The following is a 22848-nucleotide window of genomic DNA, read 5'->3' as shown; positions in this document are numbered from 1 at the left end:
TGAGCAATCAGAATTTTCCATCAGCAAGAAGTATCCTTTAGGAACAAAGGTGAAATGAAAACCTACTCAGATGATGGAAAACTAAGATAATTTGTCACCAGGAGACCTACACTAAAAGTAGCTAAAGGAAGTTCTTTCAGCAAAGAAACATGGAACATGAGGAATGACGAAAGAACAGAAAAAGTGAAGATAAAGGTACATTTAATAGACTTATCTTTCTCCTGTAGAGCTTCCTAAATTATGCTAGATGGTTAAAGCAAAAATGGTAACACTGTCTCATATAGTTCTCAAGGTATACAGAGGAAATATTTGATACAATTATATAATAAAGTGAGGGGAAATGAAAGAATCTCAGTTGAGATAAGGTTTTGAACTGGTTAAATGTTGACACAAGTCGACTATGGAAGTTATGTATGTATAATGTAATGCCCAGAGCAACTACTAAAAAATCCACAGAGATACACTCAAGAACTCTAAAGTAGAATTCTAAAACATGCTAAAGTAACCCACAGTAAGGCATGAAAAGGACAGAGGAACAAAATAGAGGGAATGACCAACCAATAAAGTGGCAGATTAATGTTCATAGCAGGTTTGTGTACTAACCAAAAATTGGAGGGTGCCTGGGTGGCTCAGATGGTTAGGCATTTGCCTTTGGCTTGGGTCATGATCCAGGGGTCCTGAGATCAAGCCCCACATAGGGCTCCCTGCTGAGTGGGGAGCCTTCTTCTCCCTTTCCCTCTGCCTGCCACTCCCTCTGCTTGTACTCTCTCCCTAATAAAAAAAATAAAAAATCTTTAAAAAAAAATTGGAAACCCAATGTCTTTCAAAGGCTCAAAACTATGATATATCCATACCATGGAAAAATACTGGGAAATTAAAAAAACAAAAAATGAATGTATCAGGAACAGTGGGGATTTATCTCAAGGGAATCATGTTGAATGAAAAACACCAATCTCAAAAGGTTATATAGTATACGATTCCATCTATTTTTTAAGATTTTGAGAGAGAGGGTGAAGGGGAAGGAGGGGCAAAGCGTCTCAAGCAGACTCTGTGCTCAGCACAGAGCCTGACGTGGGACTCAGTCTCAGGACCCAGAGATCATGACCTGAACTGACACCAAGAGTCCAACACTCAATGAACTGCACCACCAAGGTGCTCCAATTAAAACATCTTTTGAAAGTCCCAGTAGAAAACAGACAAAATATATGAATGAGCTATTCACAGAAAAGGAAATCTGAGTTCCATAAATATTTGAAATCAAGGTCTAAATATAAAACATTTTAGATGTGGTACAGGGAAGTGAGCTTTCATATCCACTGGGCACATACCTTACACATCTAAAATCACCAGCATCTGCACCCTCATTTAAGGATTCAGAAACCAAATAAAGCTTTGTTGAGATATGCTAAAATTCCATTGCTCTGATGCAGGCATCTATACTTGGCTTGACACTGTCAGAACACTAATCATGTTTTACATGTATGAATGGTCTCTCCTCAGTTTGAAACCAAGCCAAATGTAGGTGATTTTCTTTTCCAGATGGAGAGCCAATTATCTCAACAAATGACTATTTCTTTTGTTTCTTCACTGCTTTCAACTAGAGAATTTGTGTTTGAAATGAAAATAAAAAATTTTAAATTTGCATCAAGTAAATGCTATGTATATACTGCTGGTTTTTATTATCTGAATTAATATTGTGAGGAGAGGGTAAGCATAGTATCATCTTAATTCAGTTTGGTTTGTGTATTATTAAAGATAATTTTCTATAAATGTTAGTATTTGATCATAATCCATTTTTAAGTTTTTTCTATAGGTCGTGTCCTTCACCCATTTGATTCTTAGAGAAATAGGAAAATAAAGGCAAGACTACAAAAGATAGCAACATAATCTTAACAACCAGATTTGTTACAAGCATATTTGCTTTCATTCTTTTATTAAAGAAATGTTACAGATAAATATAACAATTCCATCTAATCCTCTCCCACTTCCTGAAAGGCAACCAATGTCATAAATGGATGTATGACCAATACACAGTACTGTTCTTTGCATTATTTTATTAATACAAATGTTACATCTTTTCATTGTACATTTTGCTTTTCTCTCAATATTTATATTGTGATCTATGTAACTATATGTTAAATTTGTACCTTCTCTCTAAATACTGCATTCTATCATGGCAATAATTACATGGTATTAGTCTATCCTTCTACTGAGAATTTGTTGTCCAATTTCGTAATACAAATCACGACGAACATAGAGATGTATATCTTCGTGCCTCTGAATGCAATACACCAAAGTAGAAAAGACTAATTCATATTTATGTGTTTTTAGAGTGATCCAGTTACTCTAAAGTAAAAAAATCTTTTTCATTTTCATCAGAGTTTTAGAATTTTGCTTTTTATATTCTGGTCTTCAATCTACCTGGATTTTATTTTTGGATATGGTATAAAGTAGAGAGCTATCATTTTTGTTCATATGACTCTTCCATTTATTCAATAGGCCATTCTTTCTCCAGTGACTTCAATAGCAGTACCATACACAAAATTTCGATTATCTTTCTTCAATCCTTGTTTTGTTTCCACTGATTTATTTACTTATCAGGAACATATTGTTTAGACACACCAGCTTTAAATAAAATATGTGATGCCATCTGGTAGACTGTGTCTTCTCTTTTTTCACTTGTTTCAGCTATTTGTGGTCCTTTATATTCTCATATAAAATTTTAAATCAGTTTGTGAAATTCTTAAAATTTAGCGAAAACTTTGAGTGGAAGTACCTTAGAGACTTATGAATTTATATTTTTGAAAATGTGTTTTCAGACAGTGTTATTTTTCTCAAAATTTCAGGTCCTATTTTGTGCCCGTCAAAATGTTTTCTAACTTTATATATATGTGTGTGTCTTGTAATTACTGTTGTTTATCCTTAAACATTTTACATCAACACATTTTCGAATTAACTATTTCTTGTGTAAGAGGATATTTTTATAGTTTCTCTCTTTTTCCCCCAATCTTCTTTTTCTTAATGCAATGGCTAGGATAGGAGCTCAACTGTGATGCTGATATGCTGGTACAGATACCTCATTTCATATTTTAATAAGATTGCTGCATAAATATCAACAGAGGTCTATGAAGGTTTTTGATGTTCAGTTTATTCATTACACAATTTGTCATGTTGTGTAAGAATTCTCATGTTTCACAATTATGTGACTTCTTCCAAAGGCTTTTCACATTCATAGTTTTCTGCTCTAGAACCGATTATGTAATGTGAAAGGAGATGCTAATTCTGAAGGCTTTTCCATCTTCACACTATTCATAGTGTTTCCATTTCTACTGAGTATGAATTCTCTGGTGTCTAACAAGGTGTGACTTTTGGCTAAAAGCCTTACCACACTCATTACAATGATAAGGCTTCTCACCTGTATGTTTTCTCATATGAAGTGTAAGAGATGAGATTTGAGAGAAGGCTTTTCCACATTTACTACAGTCAAAGGGTTTCTCACCTGTATGACCTCGTATATGTATAGTAAGGGATGAGCTTTGAGAGAAGGCTTTTCCACATTTATTACATTCATAAGGTTTCTCACCTGTATGACCTCTCATGTGCACAATAAGAGAAGTTCTTTGAGAGAAAGCTTTTCCACATTCATTACATACATAGGGCTTCTCACCAGTATGACTTCTCATATGTAAATTGAGCAATGAGCACTGAGAGAAGGCTTTCCCACATTTATCACATTCATAAGGCTTTTCTCCTGTGTGACTTCTCAGATGAAGAGTAAGGGATGCAATTTGAGAAAAGGCTTTACCACATTCATTACAATCATAAGGTTTCTCTCCAGTGTGAACTTTCTGATGTGTAATAAAGTTTTGCTTTTGGCTGAAGGCTTTACCACATTCATTACATTCATAGGGTTTCTCTCCAGAATGAATTTTTTCATGGGCAATGAGATTTGATTTCTGGCTAAAGGCTTTGCCACATTCCTTACATATGTAGGGTTTTTCTCCAGTGTGAATTCTCTGGTGTCTAACAAGATTTGACATCTGAATGAAAGCTTTCCCACATTCATTACATTCATAAGGTTTTTCTCTAGTATGAATCTTTTGGTGTGTGATGAAGTTTTTCTTGTGGCTGAAGGCTTTTCTACATTCCTTACATTCATAAGGTTTTTCACCAGTATGACTTCTCATATGTACAGTAAGGGCTGAACTTTGAGAGAAGGATTTTCCACATTCATTACATTCATAGGGTTTCTCACCTGTATGAATTCTTACATGTATAATAAGCATGGAAAACTGAGAGAAGGCTTTTCCACATTTATCACATTTATAAGGTTTTTCTCCTGTATGACTTCTCATATGAAGAGCAAGGGATGCAATTCGAGGGAAGGCTTTACCACATTCATTACATGCATAAGGTTTCTCCCCGGTATGAACTTTCTGATGTGCAGTGAGGCTTTGCTTCTGGCTGAATGCTTTCCCACATTCATTACATTCATACGGTTTCTCTCCAGTATGAATTTTTTCATGATCAATGAGATTTGATTTCTGGCTGAAGGATTTCCCACATTCCTTACATGCATAGGGTTTCTCCCCAGTATGAATTCTTTGATGTCTAATGAGATTTGACATTTTAATGAAAGCTTTCCCACATTCATTACATTCATAAGCCTGCTCCCTACTATGAATTTTATGATGTTTAATGAGTTTTTCCTTCTGGCTGAAAGCTTTTCTACATTTTTTACATTCATAAGGTTTCTCTCCAGTATGAATTCTCAGGTGTCTGATGAGGTCCAAGGTTTGACTGAATCCTTTCCCACAATGATTACACTTAAAGGGGGTTACTGCAAGATGGGATGGATTAATGCAAAATGATTTTATAGGTTCATTATATTCAGAATGTTCCTTTCTTATAAAGATTCTACTATTATTATGACAGTCAAAATTATTATGTTCTAAACACTTCCCATACAAGTCATATTCATAGAGATTGTGACTGGAAGGAAAAAAGTCCGAGTTAAGAGGAAATGCACTTGCAAATTTCTTACGACATTCATTGACTTTTTCTTCAGTCAGTGTTTTTGTGAATTTATCTTCAAATTGTGTCAAAAGTCTGTCCCGGATTTTCTGTTCATCAATTCCCCACATTTCTCCTAAAACAGATTGCAAATAAATAATCACTTGAAAAATTTTCCAATATTGTAAAATGAAGAAAATTTCAGAAAATATGCTATCATGGGATTGATTCTTGGCTTAAGGCTTAGTTTCCCATTATAAAGCAAATTTCATGTGCATAGATCTCCTATTTTCTAAGCTTTAGGAAATCCCAGGAAAAATAGGAGTAGAGGAAAATAAGAGAACAAATAGCTTTGATTGTGTTTAAAAATGGGATCTGAAACAAAATAGATGACTGCTGGGTAAATAAAAGGGAGAATGCAGAATGTACAAATAAAGTAAGAAGATAGGAAAAAACAAAAATAGGAAGTTAAAAATCATTCTGTAGGACTCTGTTAAAATAAACTCTTACAAACTTCTCGATATAAATAATTTTTTGGAAAATGCAAATTACCAAAACTGAACCTGTAAGAGGCAGGAAACCTGTATGAACCAACTTCCACCAAATAAAGAGAAAAATAATGAAAAAGCAATTCCATAAAAACAAATCAGAAAGGCCCAGAAAGATTCACATGAGACTTTGAACACTTAGGGGACATTTGCTTTCATGATTTACAAAATGTTATAAAAGAAAAAAGAGAATTTCCAATTTTTTGTGTGTGAAACATAACATTAATACCAAGACCTGAAAAAGATAACAACCAAAAAAGCAAACTACACACCAATTTTACTTATGCATACCAAGGTAAGTTTCTACCTAAAATATCAAAATAACCCAAAGGAAAAAAAAAGTGACCTAGAACACATGAAATATAAGCTACATCATACTTGAGTAGGTGTTACTGTTTTTTTTTTACAGATACAAAAGTATGTTTTACTATTAGAAAAATCTTCTATAAGCAAATATATTAAAAGGTCAAAGTAAAAAAATCAAGTAATCATTTCCAAAGATATTTTTAAAAATGATAAAACTAAACATCGATTTTCCACAAAGAAACCTTCAAAAAAAAAAAATGGGAATACTTATTTAACTTGAGAAAAAGTACCGTGTAACTTAAACATGAGCACCATATTTAAGAAGAAAAATCCACCCCCAGCCAAAAAAAAAAAAATCCCAAAGAACTGACATAAGTACTATCACCACTATTATTACAGTACTTCATAATGCATTAAGAGAAAGAAATCAGAGGTAGAAAAACGTGGAAAGGAAAGATAAGATTAACATTTTTGTCAACAATAAAACAATTTACCTGCAAAATCAAAAGTGAAAAATTATTATAAAAGATAAAAACGTCATTAAAATCACTATATATTGGATATTAATACTTGGTTTCAATAGCATTCATATACACAAACACTATTTAGAAAACGTAAGACTATACTTAACAATCACAACAAAAAAATATGAAAAATATGGGAATCCAAGATCTTCAGAAAACTAAAATGCACACACAGATTTGACCAAATGGAGAAGTGCTACAGGTTGAACTGTTTGTACTGCAAAAAAGATATGTTGAAATCCTAATTCCCAGTACCTCAGAATGTGAAGTTATTTGGAAAAAGGGTCACTGAAGATGGAATTAGTTAAAATGAGGTCATACCAGAGTAGGGTAACTCATAATCTGACTGGTGTTCTTATAGAAAGGATGCAACATGAACAGACAAACATAGGGAGAACACTATGTGAAAATAAGGACACAGACTGACTTTATGCCATCAAAAGCCAAGGAATATCTAGGGCTACTAGAAGCTGAAAGAGGGAAGGAAGGGTCTTTACAGGTTTCAGAGGGAGCATGGCCTGCCAACACCCTGATTTAGTATTTCTAGCCTCCAGAACTGTGAGAATAAATTCCTGTTAGTCTAAGCCACCCAGTTTGGGGTACTTTGTTATGGCAGCCCTAGGAAACTAAGAAAAAAGGTATATCACATTGCTGGTAATGAACATTCAACAGCAAAAATGACACTTATTCACAAGCTAACCTGACAAAGTAATTTCAATAAAAATGTTTGAAAATACAGGTACAGCTCAAAGGAAAATGAGGCTACGGGTTGCCACCTTAAGAGAGGAAATGTGTAAGAGAAGAGCTACTTTTCAATATGTATCCTTTTGTACTTCAGAGATGTATTATGTATTTTAAAAAGTAAATAAAATTGTTCTGAATACTGCAGTAATAAAGTGAGAACAAACAACGGGCAGGTAAAAATTTGATCAAAGAGTTGGAACATAAAACTGGAAGAGCCTACTTAGCATGACTGGATAGGGAGTAAGTACTGTGAGTAGAAGGGAAAACAAAGAGGGAGAAATTGAGCTTAAATATGGCATAATAAATACATGAATTTATTTCATCCCACCCCAAATCACACCAATGTGAGATAAAGAAAAATGCATAAACTAACAAAGACTATCAAAAAGGAGATGGAAGATCACTGTCTTAAGAAATGGAAGCAGAGGTGGTGTGGTCTGCGTGCGGAACTGTGCAGGTCACGTCTTGCCATCTGGATTCGTTCTTGGTGTGTGAGACCCAATTGTGCGAAATATGAATTGGCAAGTAAGGTCAACATTCAGACCTAGAGCAAGATGAGATGATGAAAAATCTTTGCAGCCAGTTGGGCCTGTGATTGCCCAGCTGCCTCGCGCTGAGCAACCTCTAGGGGAGGAGCCACCAACTAAGCGTCAGAATAGTATACCTGATCAAGAGAAAAAACAAGGAGCATCTATGGTTCAAGGGTCTGCCCTGGAACCTTATCAAAAGGAACTGGCTGGTGAAAAGACTGGGCGTGAGCGTGGAGATGGTTCTGCTGTCAAAGGGAGGGGACTTGCAAATCTAGAGCCCCTTAAGATGCCAGGGGCAGGTGAATGGAAACCAAAGGTTTAAACGAAAACAAGCTGAAGCCACATGGGCAGTTCTTGTGTTGAAAAGTGGCTAAAATTCTCTCAATAAAGTTTTGCAGTTTTGTCCAAAGAAGAAAAAAAAAAAGAAATGGAAGCAAAAATGCTATCAAGTCAGGGACATGAGGCAGAGGATACAAAATAAAAGAACTGGCTCAAGCACAGAGTAAGTGCAAGCCTACATACTGAAGGATAACATTCAGTTCCCTGTTCCTGCTGAGCTCCAAGACTGGAAAATGGAGATTGTTCTCCCTCTCTGCCAGACTGATAATAAAGGAAGGAAAATTCCTGTGCAGCTGTAAAGCAGATAAAGTTAGAGACTTGGTTGCAGATTGCAAATGTAGAAAAGAAGGCAGAATACTAACCTTTTGGGTCACTTAGGGGAAGAAGAGAAGTTCCTTAAGCAAATGATGTTGAAAAAGGTAAGATTAGGTTGTCAAAGTACCACCCAAAGAGAAATGAAAAAGAATTCCAAGGGCACAATCAAAATATCAGATGTGACACAAGACTCCATGTTTTAAGATGGTGGAATGGAAAAGCAGCTGATTCTACAAATAATGGGAATGAATTCTCATTGATTCTTGAATGATCCTAGGGGTGGCTATAACCCCAACTATAATAAATGAGTTAGTGTTGACAAATACAGTGAAGGCTGGCACAGGGGAAGAAGGATTCTAAAAGACAGCTGTTCATGCTGATCTTGGGCAGAACAAGCAGCTGACAGTGTCAAAATGGATATCACACCTTGAAGGTTAAAATTAATTATCCCATGATTACAACAATGAAATTTGGGAGTGTAGACTGGTTACAGGAGACTTGTTATCCCAAGATATCCCAGCCAGGACTGAACAAGGAAGCACTGTAACATTTACTTTTTTAGGAAGAAGTCTGTTGGGGTGGTAGTGTAAGATTCAGAGTTATGAGAAATGTTGCAGCTGCAGTTCCTTTTTGGATGAGGAAAAATAAAGCCTAAACATACTTTTATACATAAAACCATGTAGAATAAAGGGCTTCAATATGAAGAACAAATGCATTCATATACATCAAGAATTGGTAAACTTTTTCTTAAAGTGTCAGATAGTATATATTTTCACACAATCTTTGATACAACTATTCAATTTTGCCATTATACTGTGAAAGAAATCCTACACAAGATGTAAATGGGTGTGGCTATGTTTTAATAAAACTTTATTTACAAAAATAAGTGGCAGGCCTACAAACCAGTTTGCTGATGATCCCTGTTGTAGACTGGAGTACTCATTTTCTTTCCCTAACATTACCCTTTTTTAAAAAAACAAGTCAAGGAAGAACTAGCCTACCACTAAAAATGAGAAGGTGCTGAACTCAGATCTATAAAAAGTATTACAAGAAAAAAAGCATAAAAGAAACATGATATAAAGCAGACAAAAGGCACCAGCTAAAACAATTATGGCACACAGTAAATGAAAATGTTGACTATTTCCATGAATGGAAAAACTTAATGAAAATAAATCTATACATCAAGAGCTCAAAATATAAATAAATGAGGAAGAAACAATAAGAAAACAGAAAGGGATGGCAGAACCAAGGAAAGAAACGGAAGAGTAAAATAAAAACAAAGAATACCATGCAAGTTGGGGGGGAAAAGAGACTAGATAGTACTTTTAGTATTGAAGTTATGGTATGGTAACCTCACACTGAAAAATAAGATAATGGTAAAACAAACTTTGATGCGGGGTGCCTGGGTGGCTCAGTCATTAAGTATCTGCCTTCGATTCAGGTCATGATCCCAGGGTCCTGGGATCTAGCCCCGCATCAGGCTCCCCGCTCAGTGGGAAGCCTGCTTCTCCTTCTCACACTCCCCTTGCTTGTGTTCCCTTTCTTGCTGTCTCTGTCAAATAAATAAAACCTTTAAAAAAAAAATTTTTTTTTTGATGCATTACTGGGCTTATAGAAAGTAGCATAAATCTCCAAGAACACCACAATACTCTCCATCCCACAACTGAGTATAATACACTAAAAAATGAGAAAAACAAAAATAAGTATTAGCCAAAATCAGGTCTGCAAGAGGGATTTAGAAAACAAGCTGGAAGATGAATCTGACTTGACTACCTAGGCAAATGAAAGCCCTATGAACTGAAGCATAAGCCTCAGGCCAGGAATAAGGAAAAAGACCAACTGAGGTTCCTACAAAAAGGACATTCAAAGAAGGTCAACTGGTCTTCACTTGGTAATACCTGTTGGCACCTACCAGAAGCACATGTGAATCACCTTCAGAAGAATGCAACCCCCCAATTCCGGACAGTAAGATTATTGCAAAAAGGTTTAAAAATGCCGAATTCACAATCAGTAGTCATCAAGCATGTGAAGAATCAAATACAATAAAATCATCAAAAGAAGATATTTAACCAAGGACTTAAAATATTAGAATTGTCAGATACAAAAAACAGAAGAGCTATATAGAATATTTTTAAAGAAGCAAATGATAAAAACACAAACATGAACAAGCCACAGAAATTAATAGAAAGGGCCAGAAAGACGTAGGGGGGAAAAGCGCCAAAAACAACAAAACAACAACAACAACAACAACAAAAAAGGGAGGAATTTCTAAAAGTACAAAATAGTACTACTGAATTTTTTTAAACAAATGAGATAAAAGATGAATAAACACAGCTGAAGAGAGAATGAGTAAATCTGAAGCTATATCTGAGTTAATTACTGAGAAGTCAACATAGAAAGAGAGGCGGAAAATAGTAAAGAAAATGAAAAAAAAAAAAAAAAAAAAGATGGAGGTAAAAAGATCTAGCCTTTATCTTTAGGAGTCCCAGAAGGAGAGTGTAGAGAGAATGAAGGAAAGCCAATATCTGATGATGTTGGCTAAGAAGTCTGCAGAGTTAGTGAAGACAAAAATAAGAGAACACTATGGGAAATTTTATACAAACAGATTGGAAAATAAAGATGAAACAAGTGGTTAAATATACCAGACTACCTCGGAACATCTGTATATGGTAAACACCTTTACAGATACAGAGCAAACTTAAATATTTACAGAAATTATGTTGTTCAACTCTGTACAAATTAATTTGAAACTCAGAATTAAGTGGGTAATTTTCCAGAATATAACCTATTACCAAAAACTAATGCCAAAAGAGACAAAACATCTACAAAGAACAGTTATAAAGTAACAAAGGATAAAAGCTATCAAGAGCATTTTCCTTCAATAACCCACAAGGTCCAAAAAGGTGAACAAGTAAGATAAACCAAAATTTTAAGGGAGTTATGTGTTATTATAAGTATTTCAGAACAAGAAGAAATGGTTTTAAATTCTATTTATGAAACCAGCGTAACAATGAATTCAAAGCCTGAAAAAGCTGGAACAATTATTTACATTCATGGCAGAAATGTGAGGATGAGTAATTACTAAGAAGTATGTAGACATAATTCACCTATATACATAAAGGAAAAAAATCATAGGATAATCTCTTGTAAGAAAAGATTATTTTAACTAAATGAAAATTAAAAAAAACTTAAGGTGGCAAAAGTACTTCAAAGAGGAATGTCCAACTGTGAAAAAATACTGGAAAAACATACAACAGATAAAAGGCTAATCATAATCATATCAGTATATTCATACAGATTAAGAATTCAACAGAAAAGGGGGCAAAAGACATAAGCCGTTTATAAAGAAAAATATAGAGAGAGTTTAAACATATGAAAACATCCTTGACTTCACTCATAATAAAGAAAATACAAATTCCAAACTAAAATGAATTGTTTTCACCTATCAAATTGGGAAAGTTTTTAAAAATGCTAAGACTATGCTGGCAGAAATCACTGGTAGAAATAAAAATGTAGTTTCTTTGGAGGGCAAAAAAAGATTTGGCAATATCTACCAAATTAGAAATATACATGTGTGTGTGTTTATACATACTGTCTATATGTGTATGTATGTATACATATATGTATATAGGTACACGTGTGTATAAACACATGCAGACAATTCTGTGCACAAATACATGACAAATGTAGCAGAAAACTATCAGAAAAGTATCACTGACTTTAAAACTTATTGAGTAAAACAGCTGTAGCCATTACTGAAGTATGAGAGCAAAAGCCAAAAACACAGTGGGAAATGTGACTACGAGTACAAAATACAATGCTAAGGCATTTATAACAGAAAGAAGAGGAGAAAGTCTTCAACATAAGTTTATTTGAACAACTGGTTATGTGAATATGTGAATGCAAAAGGAAAGGATTCTATGTAACAAGGTGGGGAGAGACTGAAGATGCTAATAATAAAATGATTGTCAAGGTAAAGCTGGAAATTAGGAAATATTGGTATTTAGCACACAGGTAAAAAGGCCAACTAGTCCTTTAAGTTCTATGGAAAGAAGAATGTTATCTAGAAAAGACCATCTTAGGTTAATAAATTATTCACACAAATTATCACTTAAAAGTCTACAGTCTTTAGGAAAATAACTTTGAAAAACATTTCAGAGGGGTCAACTAGTCATGGATTAATCATTAAAGAGTCATGGCCCCTTCTCACCCATCTGTTCCCTCCCTAACTAACCTGGACAGTGTCGCCTTAACACTTCTTCCTCCACCACCCAAGGTTCTTCTTCTTGCTCCAACTTGAAAATCACATCAGGTTTGGTGAATGGACAGCCTGTCGAAGGGAAGTAACATAAAACGTGGGCATAAATACCAGGAACAAAAAAATCATTCAAGAATTGACACTGGCCCAGGGAAATCAGGCTTTCTGAAGGACAAGGACATGGTTTGTGGGGATACTGCCCCTGAAACATAAGCAAGGATGACCTTTTGTTTTGAAAGCTGCAGCACCCACATTCATGTGAGTAAAGGCACCTAAAGGCCAAATTCACTCTAACATTTAAAGGTTCCACACATTTCAGAAATTTGGGGGAAAAAAGGTACTTTACTCCCAGAATTTGAGTTATACAAGAAACTACCCTTACCCACTGTGATTAAGTTGTTATAGTTTTCTAGCATCACATTCCGGTACAGGTTCCTCTGAGCAGGATCCAACTGCTGCCACTCTTCCTGGGTGAAGTCAATAGCCACATCTTTGAATGTCACTGTTCCCTGTAACAACATACTCCTACTCAATCTGAAGTCATCCATTTTAAATGATGTGGACAAAACATACTGAACCATGTTCTCATAGTATCCAAAGGTAAGAGGTTATTTAAAAATTTACCTGGTTTTGTTATTTTCTAAAAACAACAACATATTAACAATATTCTGTCAGTTTATATTCATTCACAGAATCAGGAAGCACGTATCTTTAATACCTACCATGGGTTAAAGAGATCTCGGGCACCAATTTATACTGAGTGTGGAAAAGGGAGGAATATACAACTTTACTCAACTGGTTTGGGAACTCACTAGATGCCTGTGACTCACTGAGGCAGGAAAAAATGAAAACTGGATTTGGATGGAAGCAGAAGCAGGGAGAGAATGAAATGCACAATTTGAAGTACAGTAGCAGCTGGATGTACTATTCATTAGATCAGGAGAAATCTAGAAAAATGAGGCTGTATTGTTCATAAGCCTATAATAAGTGTCTGAAGCCATGAAAATGGGATATGAGTGTTAACAAAGTTCCCATATATTAAAAAGAACAGACAGTAGCATACAAATAACAGATAAATTAAAAAAAAAGATTCATTAAGAAAGTTTTTTAAATGGTCTGAACTAGAATTACAACTAGAACCATGAGAAAACAGTATCAAGAAAACTTTAGAATAAGTTCCAGAAATGAGATGCTGGTGACAAGTTTCATGAGAGCAATATGATTTATATATAGAAATATAATGCAATCTTCCTAATTAAAAACTGAAACATTCAAAAGAGTATAAACATAAGAAAAAAAATCTTCAACAGCAACAGAACAAAGATCTGTCCAAATTTCCTATGCTTTGAGGAATTTCTAGGAGAGACTGGGTGAGATAAAAAGAAATCACCAGGAGCTAATTCACAATCAGTATTTTTAAGAATTTTTTTGTAGGTCTAGAAGGACCCTATGAGGGGCGCCTGGGTGGCTTAGTCGGTTAAGCATCTGCCTTTGGCTCAGGTCATGATCCCAGGGTCCTGGGATCAAGCCCCACATCGGGCTCCCTGCTCAGCAGGGAGTCTGTTCTTCCCTCTCCCTCTGCCTCTCTCCCCAGCTTGTACTCTCTCAAATAAATAAGATATTAAAAAATAAATAAAAGGGGGGCCCTGGGTGGCTCAGTTGTTAAGTGTCTGCCTTCGCCTCAGATCGTGATCCCAGGGTCCTGGGATCGAGCCCCGCATTGGGCTCCCTGCTCGGCGGAAAGCCTGCTTCTCCTCTCCCTCTCCCACCGCCCCTGCTTGTGTTCCCTCTCTCGCCGTGTCTCTGTCAAATAAATAAATACAGTCTTAAAAAATAAATAAATAATAAAAAATAAATAAAAGGACCCTATGAACATGAACATCTACTAACACAAAGGGTTCAGAGTAGGCTGTGGGACTGAAATTCTCTTTTGGAATCCTATCTAATAAATATCAAGGTCTTTGAAATAAACTGGTTTAAGAAACCAAAGGCCATATGCCTGAATAAGACATCCCCCATTTGTTTTCCTGCCTCAACAACAATTTGGTTTCCATCTATGGACAAAAGTACCTTTGTGGGAGCTGCTGGATAGAGCACCATACACCAAGAGACTAAGGAGGAGACTTGCCTACTCATGCATTGGGTAACAGACATATAAGAGCTCAACCCAAGGTGTGGATTCTGTGATGATCCATGAACCAACTCTACCCCTCTTGGTTGTGGTCCAGAACCCTTGGAAAAAGTGGTCTTAGACAATCATTCGTGGGTAAGAGAACTTTTGTGGAAATCCAGTCCACAGCAGAGAAGTTCCAACGTATTGCTGGGAGCAAAAAATATGAGTTTGGACCCATCACAGAGGGTAAGAGGAACAGTTTGATTTTACTCATCACCTATCTCCCAAGGCAGCACACACAGCTTAGGACCATGAGAGATGTTCATGGTCAATGAACTTATCTGTGGAGGAAAGTGAGAATGTATGAGTGAGCACTCGGTTTCCTAGCTGTGTGGGACAGTGCCAAAGTGGTTTACTTCTTCTCACCCCATCTAGAGTACTGAATTCTGAGCTGCATGACTGGAGGGTAGAATGAATCTGGTTGAACAGGAGATAGGAGTCTCATAAGGCATTAAAGGGATCCAGATCCTACTGTGTTGCAAACTCCACTAAGAAGCCTGCTCATGAGCTGCTCCATGTACTTTGCCTAGAGATCCCTTCCCCCATGGGCACCCTCAGAGCTCTGCAGACCACACCCCTACAAACTCCCACCCTGTAGCAGAGAGCTAGTCTGAATGCAGGCCAGGGAGAGACCACAAACGTGAGCTTTAGTGCCACCTTTGGAAAAACAAAAAAGAGGCTGTCAGCAAGCACCCTGGTGTGCTACAGGATCAAGAAAAGGCATACAAGCTTAAGAATTCTGCCACAAGAGAGAGCAAGAATAGTGGGGCAGGTGTATTGATAGAAGTTCTGAGAAAGCCTCAGAATCCCTAGCAGTGCTGATGGAAGTTATTTCTCTCCTGAAGGTAGTTAACGACTGGAGGAGGGGAGAGCTACTTCAAATGCAAAGATAGCAATGCAAACTTCAAGAACCGTGAAAAAATCAGGAAACATGATATTGCAAAAGGAACAGAATAATCTACCAGTAACTGATCTCAAAGACATGGAAATGTGATTTTTCCAATAAAGAATTCAAAATAGCTGTTTTAAGGAAACTCAAAGAGCTATGAAAAAATACAGAAACATGATATTAGGAAAACATACATGAATAAAATGATAAATTTCACAAAGAAATCATAAAAAAAGAACCAAACAATGGAACACCATATCAAAAACTAATGATGTAATGTATGATGACTAACAACGTAATAAAATTAAAAAAAAAAAAAAAAGGACCAAACAAATTCTGGAGCAGAAAAATACAATAAATGAAATGCACTAAAGAGCATCAATAGCACAATGGATTAAGCAGAAGAAAGAATCTGTGAGTTAGAAGACGGGAACTATAAATTACCTAGTCAGAGGAGAAAGAGTGAAGAAAGTCTATATGAATTATGGTGCATCAGCAAACGAAACTACATTCACATTATGAGAATCTCAGAATGTGAAGAATGAGAAAAAGGGCAGAAAGCCTATTTAAAGAAATAATGCCTAAAAACTTCCAAATCTGGAGAGAGATTTTGATATCCAAGTTCATAAAGCTCAAAGGTCACCAAACTCAATTCTAAAAAAATCTTCTCCAAGACACATAAAAATCAAAAACAAAAAGAATCTTAACAACAGCAAGAGAAAAGAAGCTTGTAACTTACAGAGAACCCCCATGAGGCTAACAGATTTTTCAGCAGAAATCTTACAGGCCAGGAGAGAGAGCAGGATGATGTATTCAAAGTACTGAAGGAAAAAATCCACAAACCAAGAATACACTATCCACCAAAGTTGTCCTTCAGAAATGAAGAAGAGAGAAAGATTTTCCCAACAAGAGTTGAGGGAGTCCATCACCACTAGAACAATCTCCCAAGAAATGCTGAAAGAAGTTCAAGCTGAAATGAGACACTAATTAGTAACATGAAGACAAAGGTATGTAACACACTGGTAGAAGTAAATATATAGATGAATTCAGAAAACTTTAATACTATAATATGGTGGTTGTTAAACACTTAACTCTAGTATAAAGGTTAAAGGACAAGAACATCAAAAACTAATGACATACTTATATGTTGGCTAACTGAATTTAAATTAAAAAATTTAAGAAATAACGATAGCTACAATAGCTTGTTAATGAATACAATACTGCAACATCAAAAACATTAAAAAGGGGAGTAAAAAATAGATTATTTTTGTCTGTGATTAAAGTTAAGTTGTCACTAGCATAAAATAGAATATCCATAAAGTGTTTTATGTAAGCCTCATGGTAACCATAAAGCAAAACCTACAGCAGATACACAGAGGATAAAAAGAAGGGAATCAGAGCATGCCATTACATAAAATCATTCACCAAAGCAAACAGCAAGAGAGAAGAAAACCACAGGAGAACTAAAGAATAGCCAGAAAACTATGAATACAATGACATAAGTTCTTACCTATTAATAATTATTCCAAATGTGGATGAATTCTTCAATCAAAAGTCATAGAGTGTTTGGATGGATAAAAAATAAGACCCAACTACATGCTGTCTACAAGAGACTCACTTCAGTTTTAAGGACACATATAGGTTCAAAGAGAAGTTACGATAAAAGATTCTCCACACATGCAGAAACCTAAGGTAGCTATCCTTATATCAGGCAAAACAGACTTTAAACTAAAAACCATTAACAAGAGACAAAGAAGGTCATTATAAAATGATAAAAAAATCAATTCATCAAGAAGATATAACAATCATAAATACATAAACACACACATTGGAGCACCTACATATTAAGCAAATATTAACATCTGAAGGGAGAACTAGACGACAATGTAAGAATTGTAGGGGGCTTCACTTTTAATCATGGATATATCATCCAGATAGAAAATCAAATAAGGAAACACTGGAATTCAACTATACTTTAGAACAAATAGACCTAAAAGATATACAGAATATCCCATCCAAAAGCACCAGAATACATATTATTCTCAAATGTACAATGATCATTCCCCAGGACAGATCTTTTGATAGGTCAGAAAACAAGTCTTAGTAAACTGAAGAAGACTGAAATCATATGAGGTATCTTTTCTGACCAAAATGGAATGAAACTAGGGAACAATAACAGGAGGAAATCTAGAAAAATCACAAATAAGTGAAAATTAAACACCACACCCAACAATCAGTGGGGTCAAGGAAGAAATCAAAAGGGAAATTAAAATATACCTAAAAAGAAAATGGAAACACAATATACCAAAATGTATGGGATATAGCAAATTCGTACTAAAATGAAGTTAAAAGCAATAAATACACACATTAAGAAAAAAACATAGATCACAAATAAACATAACTGTACACTTCAAGGACCTAGGAAAAAGAACTAACCAAGTTGAAAGTTAGCAGAAGTAAGGAAATAAAGACCAGGACAGAAATAAACACCAACCAAGAAAACAACAGAAAAGATCAATGAAACTAAGGATTTTTCTGACAGACATAAAAAAATTAGAAGAGTCGAATAAAATCAGAACTCAAAGAGGAGACATTACAACACATTTGTTGTTGGTAATTCCATTACCACAGAAATACAAACGATCGTCAGAGACTACTATGAACAATTATACACCAACAAATTGAATAACCTAAAAGAAATAGATAAATTCCTAGAAACATACCACCTACCAAGACCAAATCATGAAGAAACAAAATCTGAACGGACCCATAACAAGAAAAGAGATTAAATGGGTAATCAAAAATCTCCCAAAAGAGAAGAGCCAGGATTGGATGGTTTTCCTGGTGAATTCCAGCAAACATTTAAAGAAGAACTGGCAAAAATTTTTCTGAAATTTTTCTAAAAACTGAAGAATACTCCCAACCTCATTTTATGAAACCAGCTATACCGTGATACCAAACCATGTAAGGACATTAGAAAACTATAGGCCAATATAATAGCAAGCCAAATATATTAGCAAACCAAATTCAACAGCACATTAAAAGGATCATACACTATGATCAAGTTGGACTTATTCCTAGGATTCAAGGATGGTTCAACATATGCAAATCAATAAATGTGATACACCACATTATCAGAATGATAAAACCATATGATCATCTCAATAGGTGCAGAAAAAAGGTAGAGAAAAATACCATTTTACAATAACAATTCTCAAGAAAATGAGTATTCAAGTAAAATATCTGAACATGATAAATGAATAAATGACAAACCTACAGGTAACATCATACTTAATGGTAAAAGGTCAGTAACAAGGTGAAGGTGCCCACTCTCATCACTCCTATTCAACACAGTCCTGGAAGTTCTAACCACAGCAATCAGGCAAGAAATAGAGATAAAAGGTATCCAAAGAGAAAAGAAAGAAGTAAAACTGTCTTTGTTTGCCGATGATACGACCTTACATATAAAAAAATCTCCTAAAGACTCCACCAAAAAACTGTTAGAACTAATCAGTGAATTCAGTAAAGTTGCAGGATATGAAATCAACATACAGAAATCAGTTACATCTATACATTAACAAGATATCTGTAAAAATATGAAATAAAATCCCATTCATAATACCATCAAAAACAGTAAAATACTTTGGAATAAATTTAACCAAGGATGTGAAAGATCTGTATAGTAAATATTACAACACTCTGATGAAATAAATGGGAGAAGACACAAACAAATGGAAAGATATCCCATGTTCATGGATCAGAAGAATTAATATTGTTAAAATGTGCTTACTTCCTAAAGCCATCTACTGATTCAGTGAAATCCCTATCAAAATTCCCAATGTGCAATGGTCCTGGGAGAATTTAAGGGAACAATACCACAGCCATTTCCCTCCACGTTATTTCTGTCATGTGTTCATGATTGCACATTCTAAGTTTACACAATAAAACCTCTATTTCTAATGTCTATAAATTCTTAGTTTACTAAAGGAAGTACCACATGGTCTGGGTAAATAAAACCAGATTTAGTACTCAAAAAAAAAAAAATTCCAATTTTTCCATAGACATAGAAAAAAAATTTGTATGGAACCACAAAAGACCCCACATACCCAAAACAATCCTGAGAAAAAACAAAGCTGGAGGAATCACCTTTCCTGACTTCAAACTATAATACAAAGTTACAATAATTAAAACAGTATAGTACTGGCATTAAAACAGTATGGTACTGGCATAAAAAGACATATAGGCCAATCAGAATCAAGAGTACAGAAATAAACCCATGCATACAAGGTCAATTAATATTTGACAAGGGAGTAAAAAATACTCATGGGGAAAGGATAGCCTCTTCAATAAATGGTGCTGGGAAAATTGGATAATCACACGCAGAAGAATGAAAATGAACCCCTAGTACAACATGCACTAAAATTAATTCAAAATGGGTTACTAACTTAAATACAACACCAGAAACTATAAATCTCCTAAAAGAAAACATAGGGAAAAAGCTCCTTGACGTTAGTTTTGGCAATGAGTTTTTGGATATGACATCAAAAGCACAAGCAACAAAAAGCAAAAATAAAGTGAGACGAGCAAACTAAAAAGCTTCTACACAACAAAGGAAACAATAAAAAAGTGAAAAGGTGATCAATAGAATACAGGAGAAATTATTTGCAAAACATGTATCTGATATGGGATTAATATCCAAAATATACAAAGAACTCATACACTTCAATAGCAAAACATCAAACAATCTCGTTAAAAATTGACCAGAGACCTGAACTGACATTTTTCCAAAGAAAACCTACAAATGGCCAAAAGGTATATGAAAAGATATATCACATCACTAGTCATAAGAGAAATGATGATTACCCCAAAACCACAATGAGGTATCATCTTACATCTGTTAGAATGGCTATCATCAAAAAGAAAACAGATTAAGAGTTGATGAGCATGTGGAGAAAAGGGACCCCTTGTACACTTTGGTGATATGGCCACCATGCAAAAGAGTATACAGGTTCCTTAAAAAATTAAAAATAGAGGGCGCCTGGGTGGCTCATTGGTTAAGCGACTGCCTTTGGCTCAGGTCACGATCCTGGAGTCCCGGGATTGAGTCCCGCATCGGGCTCCCTGCTCGGCGGGGAGTCTGCTTCTCCCTCTGACCCTCCCCCCTCTCATGTGCTCTCTCTCTCATTCTCGCTCTCTCAAATAAATAAAAATCTTAAAAAAAAAAAATAGAATTGCCATATGATCCAGCAATTCTGTTCTGGGTATATGTCCAAAGGAAATAAAATAAGAATCTTGAAAAAATATCTGCACTCCCATGTTCACTGTAACATTATTCACAATAGCCAAGATATGGAGACAACCTACATATCTAAGGATGAATAAATAAAGATGATGTGGTATGTACACACACACACACACACACACACACACACACACACACACACACACACACACACACACACAGGAGTTTACTCAGCCATGAGAAAAGGAAGTCCTGCCATCTGCAACACTGGGTGGATCCTGAGGGTATTATGCTAAGTGAAGTAAGTGAGACAGAGAAAGACAAATACTCTATGATCTCACTCATATGTGAACTCTTAAAAAGCCAAACTCTTAGAAACAGAGTAGAGTGGTGGTACCAGGGGCTGGGAAGTGTGGGAATGGGTATAAATGTGAAATGTTGGTCAATGGGTATAAACTTCTAATTATAAGGTAAATAATTTCTAAGTATTTAATGTACAGAGCAAGGTGATTACAGTTAAGAACAATGTATTCTTGGAAGTTGCTGAGAGAGTAGGTCTTAAATGTTCTCAACACAGAAAGAAATGGTAATCATGTGACAGGATGGAGATATTAGCTGGTCCTATGGAGGTAATAATTTTGTAATACACAAATACATCAAATCAACACCATTTATTATTTTTTAAGTAAGCTCTATGCCCAATGTGTGGGTCAGACTCACAACTCTGAGATCAAGAGTTGCATGCTCTGCTGACTGAGCCAGCCAGGTGCCCCACCATTGTACACTTTAAACTAACACAGTATTATATGTAAATTACATCTTAATAAAGCTGAAGAAAGAATTATTTAAAAAAGAAAGCAAAATGTCAAATTTTTAAGACCCTGAAATTCAGGGAGTTGTTGGGAATTCCCCTAACTGGGATAATGACCAAACTAAGCTTGAACAAAGGACCTGGTTAAGAAGTAGGACTGAGGAAAAAACATAATGCAGAAAGCTGGGATCAGCAAAATGGTTTCACTAATCACACTGAAGGACAGAAGCATATAAGATGAATTCTTGATAATACTGCCTCAGCCTCAGATTTCTCCTAAGATGGATCAATAAACTAGTAAATAAAATTTAAAAACCAACACCACAGATTTGACAAGAAAATCCTAACTGCACCCAGCTCAAGAGTGAGAGAATTCAAAAAGAAATCATTAAAATAATCTTGAAAATACTTAAGAAAAATAATTTTGTAAACATGAAAATATAGTCTTAAAATGAGAAATCTAGGACTTACATACATAAATCTCCATATTTAAAAGTTGACGTTTTTAAAAAAGATTTTATTTATGTGTCAGAGAGAGAGGATGCGGGATTTCATCCCAGGACCCTGGGATCATGACCTGAGCTGAAGGCAGACACTTAACTGACTGAGCCACCCAGGCGTCCCTAAAAGTTGATGTTTTAAACATAAATAATGAAGCAGACAAACACTAACCCTCTCCATCTACCCTGCTAGCACTGTGTGCCCCCACCTGATGTCCACATGCCAACCTTCCCCATCCAACTCATCCACCTCAGCATGCATCTCTCTAAAGCAGCTCCTACCTCGTCACCCTGGCAGGTAGCCCTGGACAGACTTGTGCCGCTCCAACTGACTCCTGCCTTGGGGAGGAGGACCAATAACCCCACACACCAGTGCACATGCAGTTCCTGCAGCAGGGTCTCTTAGCTCATTGTACAGGAAGCAAACCCTGCCCTTCAGTGCACCTACAGCTGTGATAGGCTAATTGTAGACAGGTAGGCTAAAAGTTGGCCCTACCCACCAACAAGCCCATGTTGGTGGCAGCCAGGTCCCTCAATGACTCAGGGAGCAAATCCTGCTCAGTGTGCCCACAAAAAGCAAAGCAGGGGGCACCAGGGTGGCTCAGCTGGTTAAGTGTCTGCCTTTGGCTCAGGCCATGATCCCAGGGTCCTGGGAT

The 22848-nt window shown here is 35.8% G+C and overlaps 1 protein-coding gene across 1 annotated transcript in view; it reads right to left on the bottom strand.

Annotated features, from left to right (window-relative positions):
• Nucleotides 1-1925: 1925 nt before the first annotated feature.
• The window catches only part of LOC114198974 (uncharacterized), a 60104-nt gene continuing 39181 nt past the window's right edge, over nt 1926-22848 (bottom strand). The window contains exons 4-6 of the mRNA XM_028090697.2: nt 12960-13086; nt 12554-12649; nt 1926-5149 (exon numbers count right to left, since the gene is read on the bottom strand). Coding sequence (XP_027946498.1) covers nt 3327-5149; nt 12554-12649; nt 12960-13086 — 2046 coding nt within the window. The 3' untranslated portion in view covers nt 1926-3326. The remainder of the gene's footprint in view (nt 5150-12553; nt 12650-12959; nt 13087-22848) is intronic.

The sequence above is a fragment of the Eumetopias jubatus genome, unplaced genomic scaffold (genome assembly GCF_037043125.1).
Source record: "Eumetopias jubatus isolate StellerSeaLion01/CBP00866 unplaced genomic scaffold, mEumJub1_p1.0 scaffold_10, whole genome shotgun sequence".
Lineage (NCBI taxonomy): Eukaryota > Metazoa > Chordata > Mammalia > Carnivora > Otariidae > Eumetopias > Eumetopias jubatus.
This window is presented reverse-complemented; position numbering and strand designations above follow the sequence as displayed.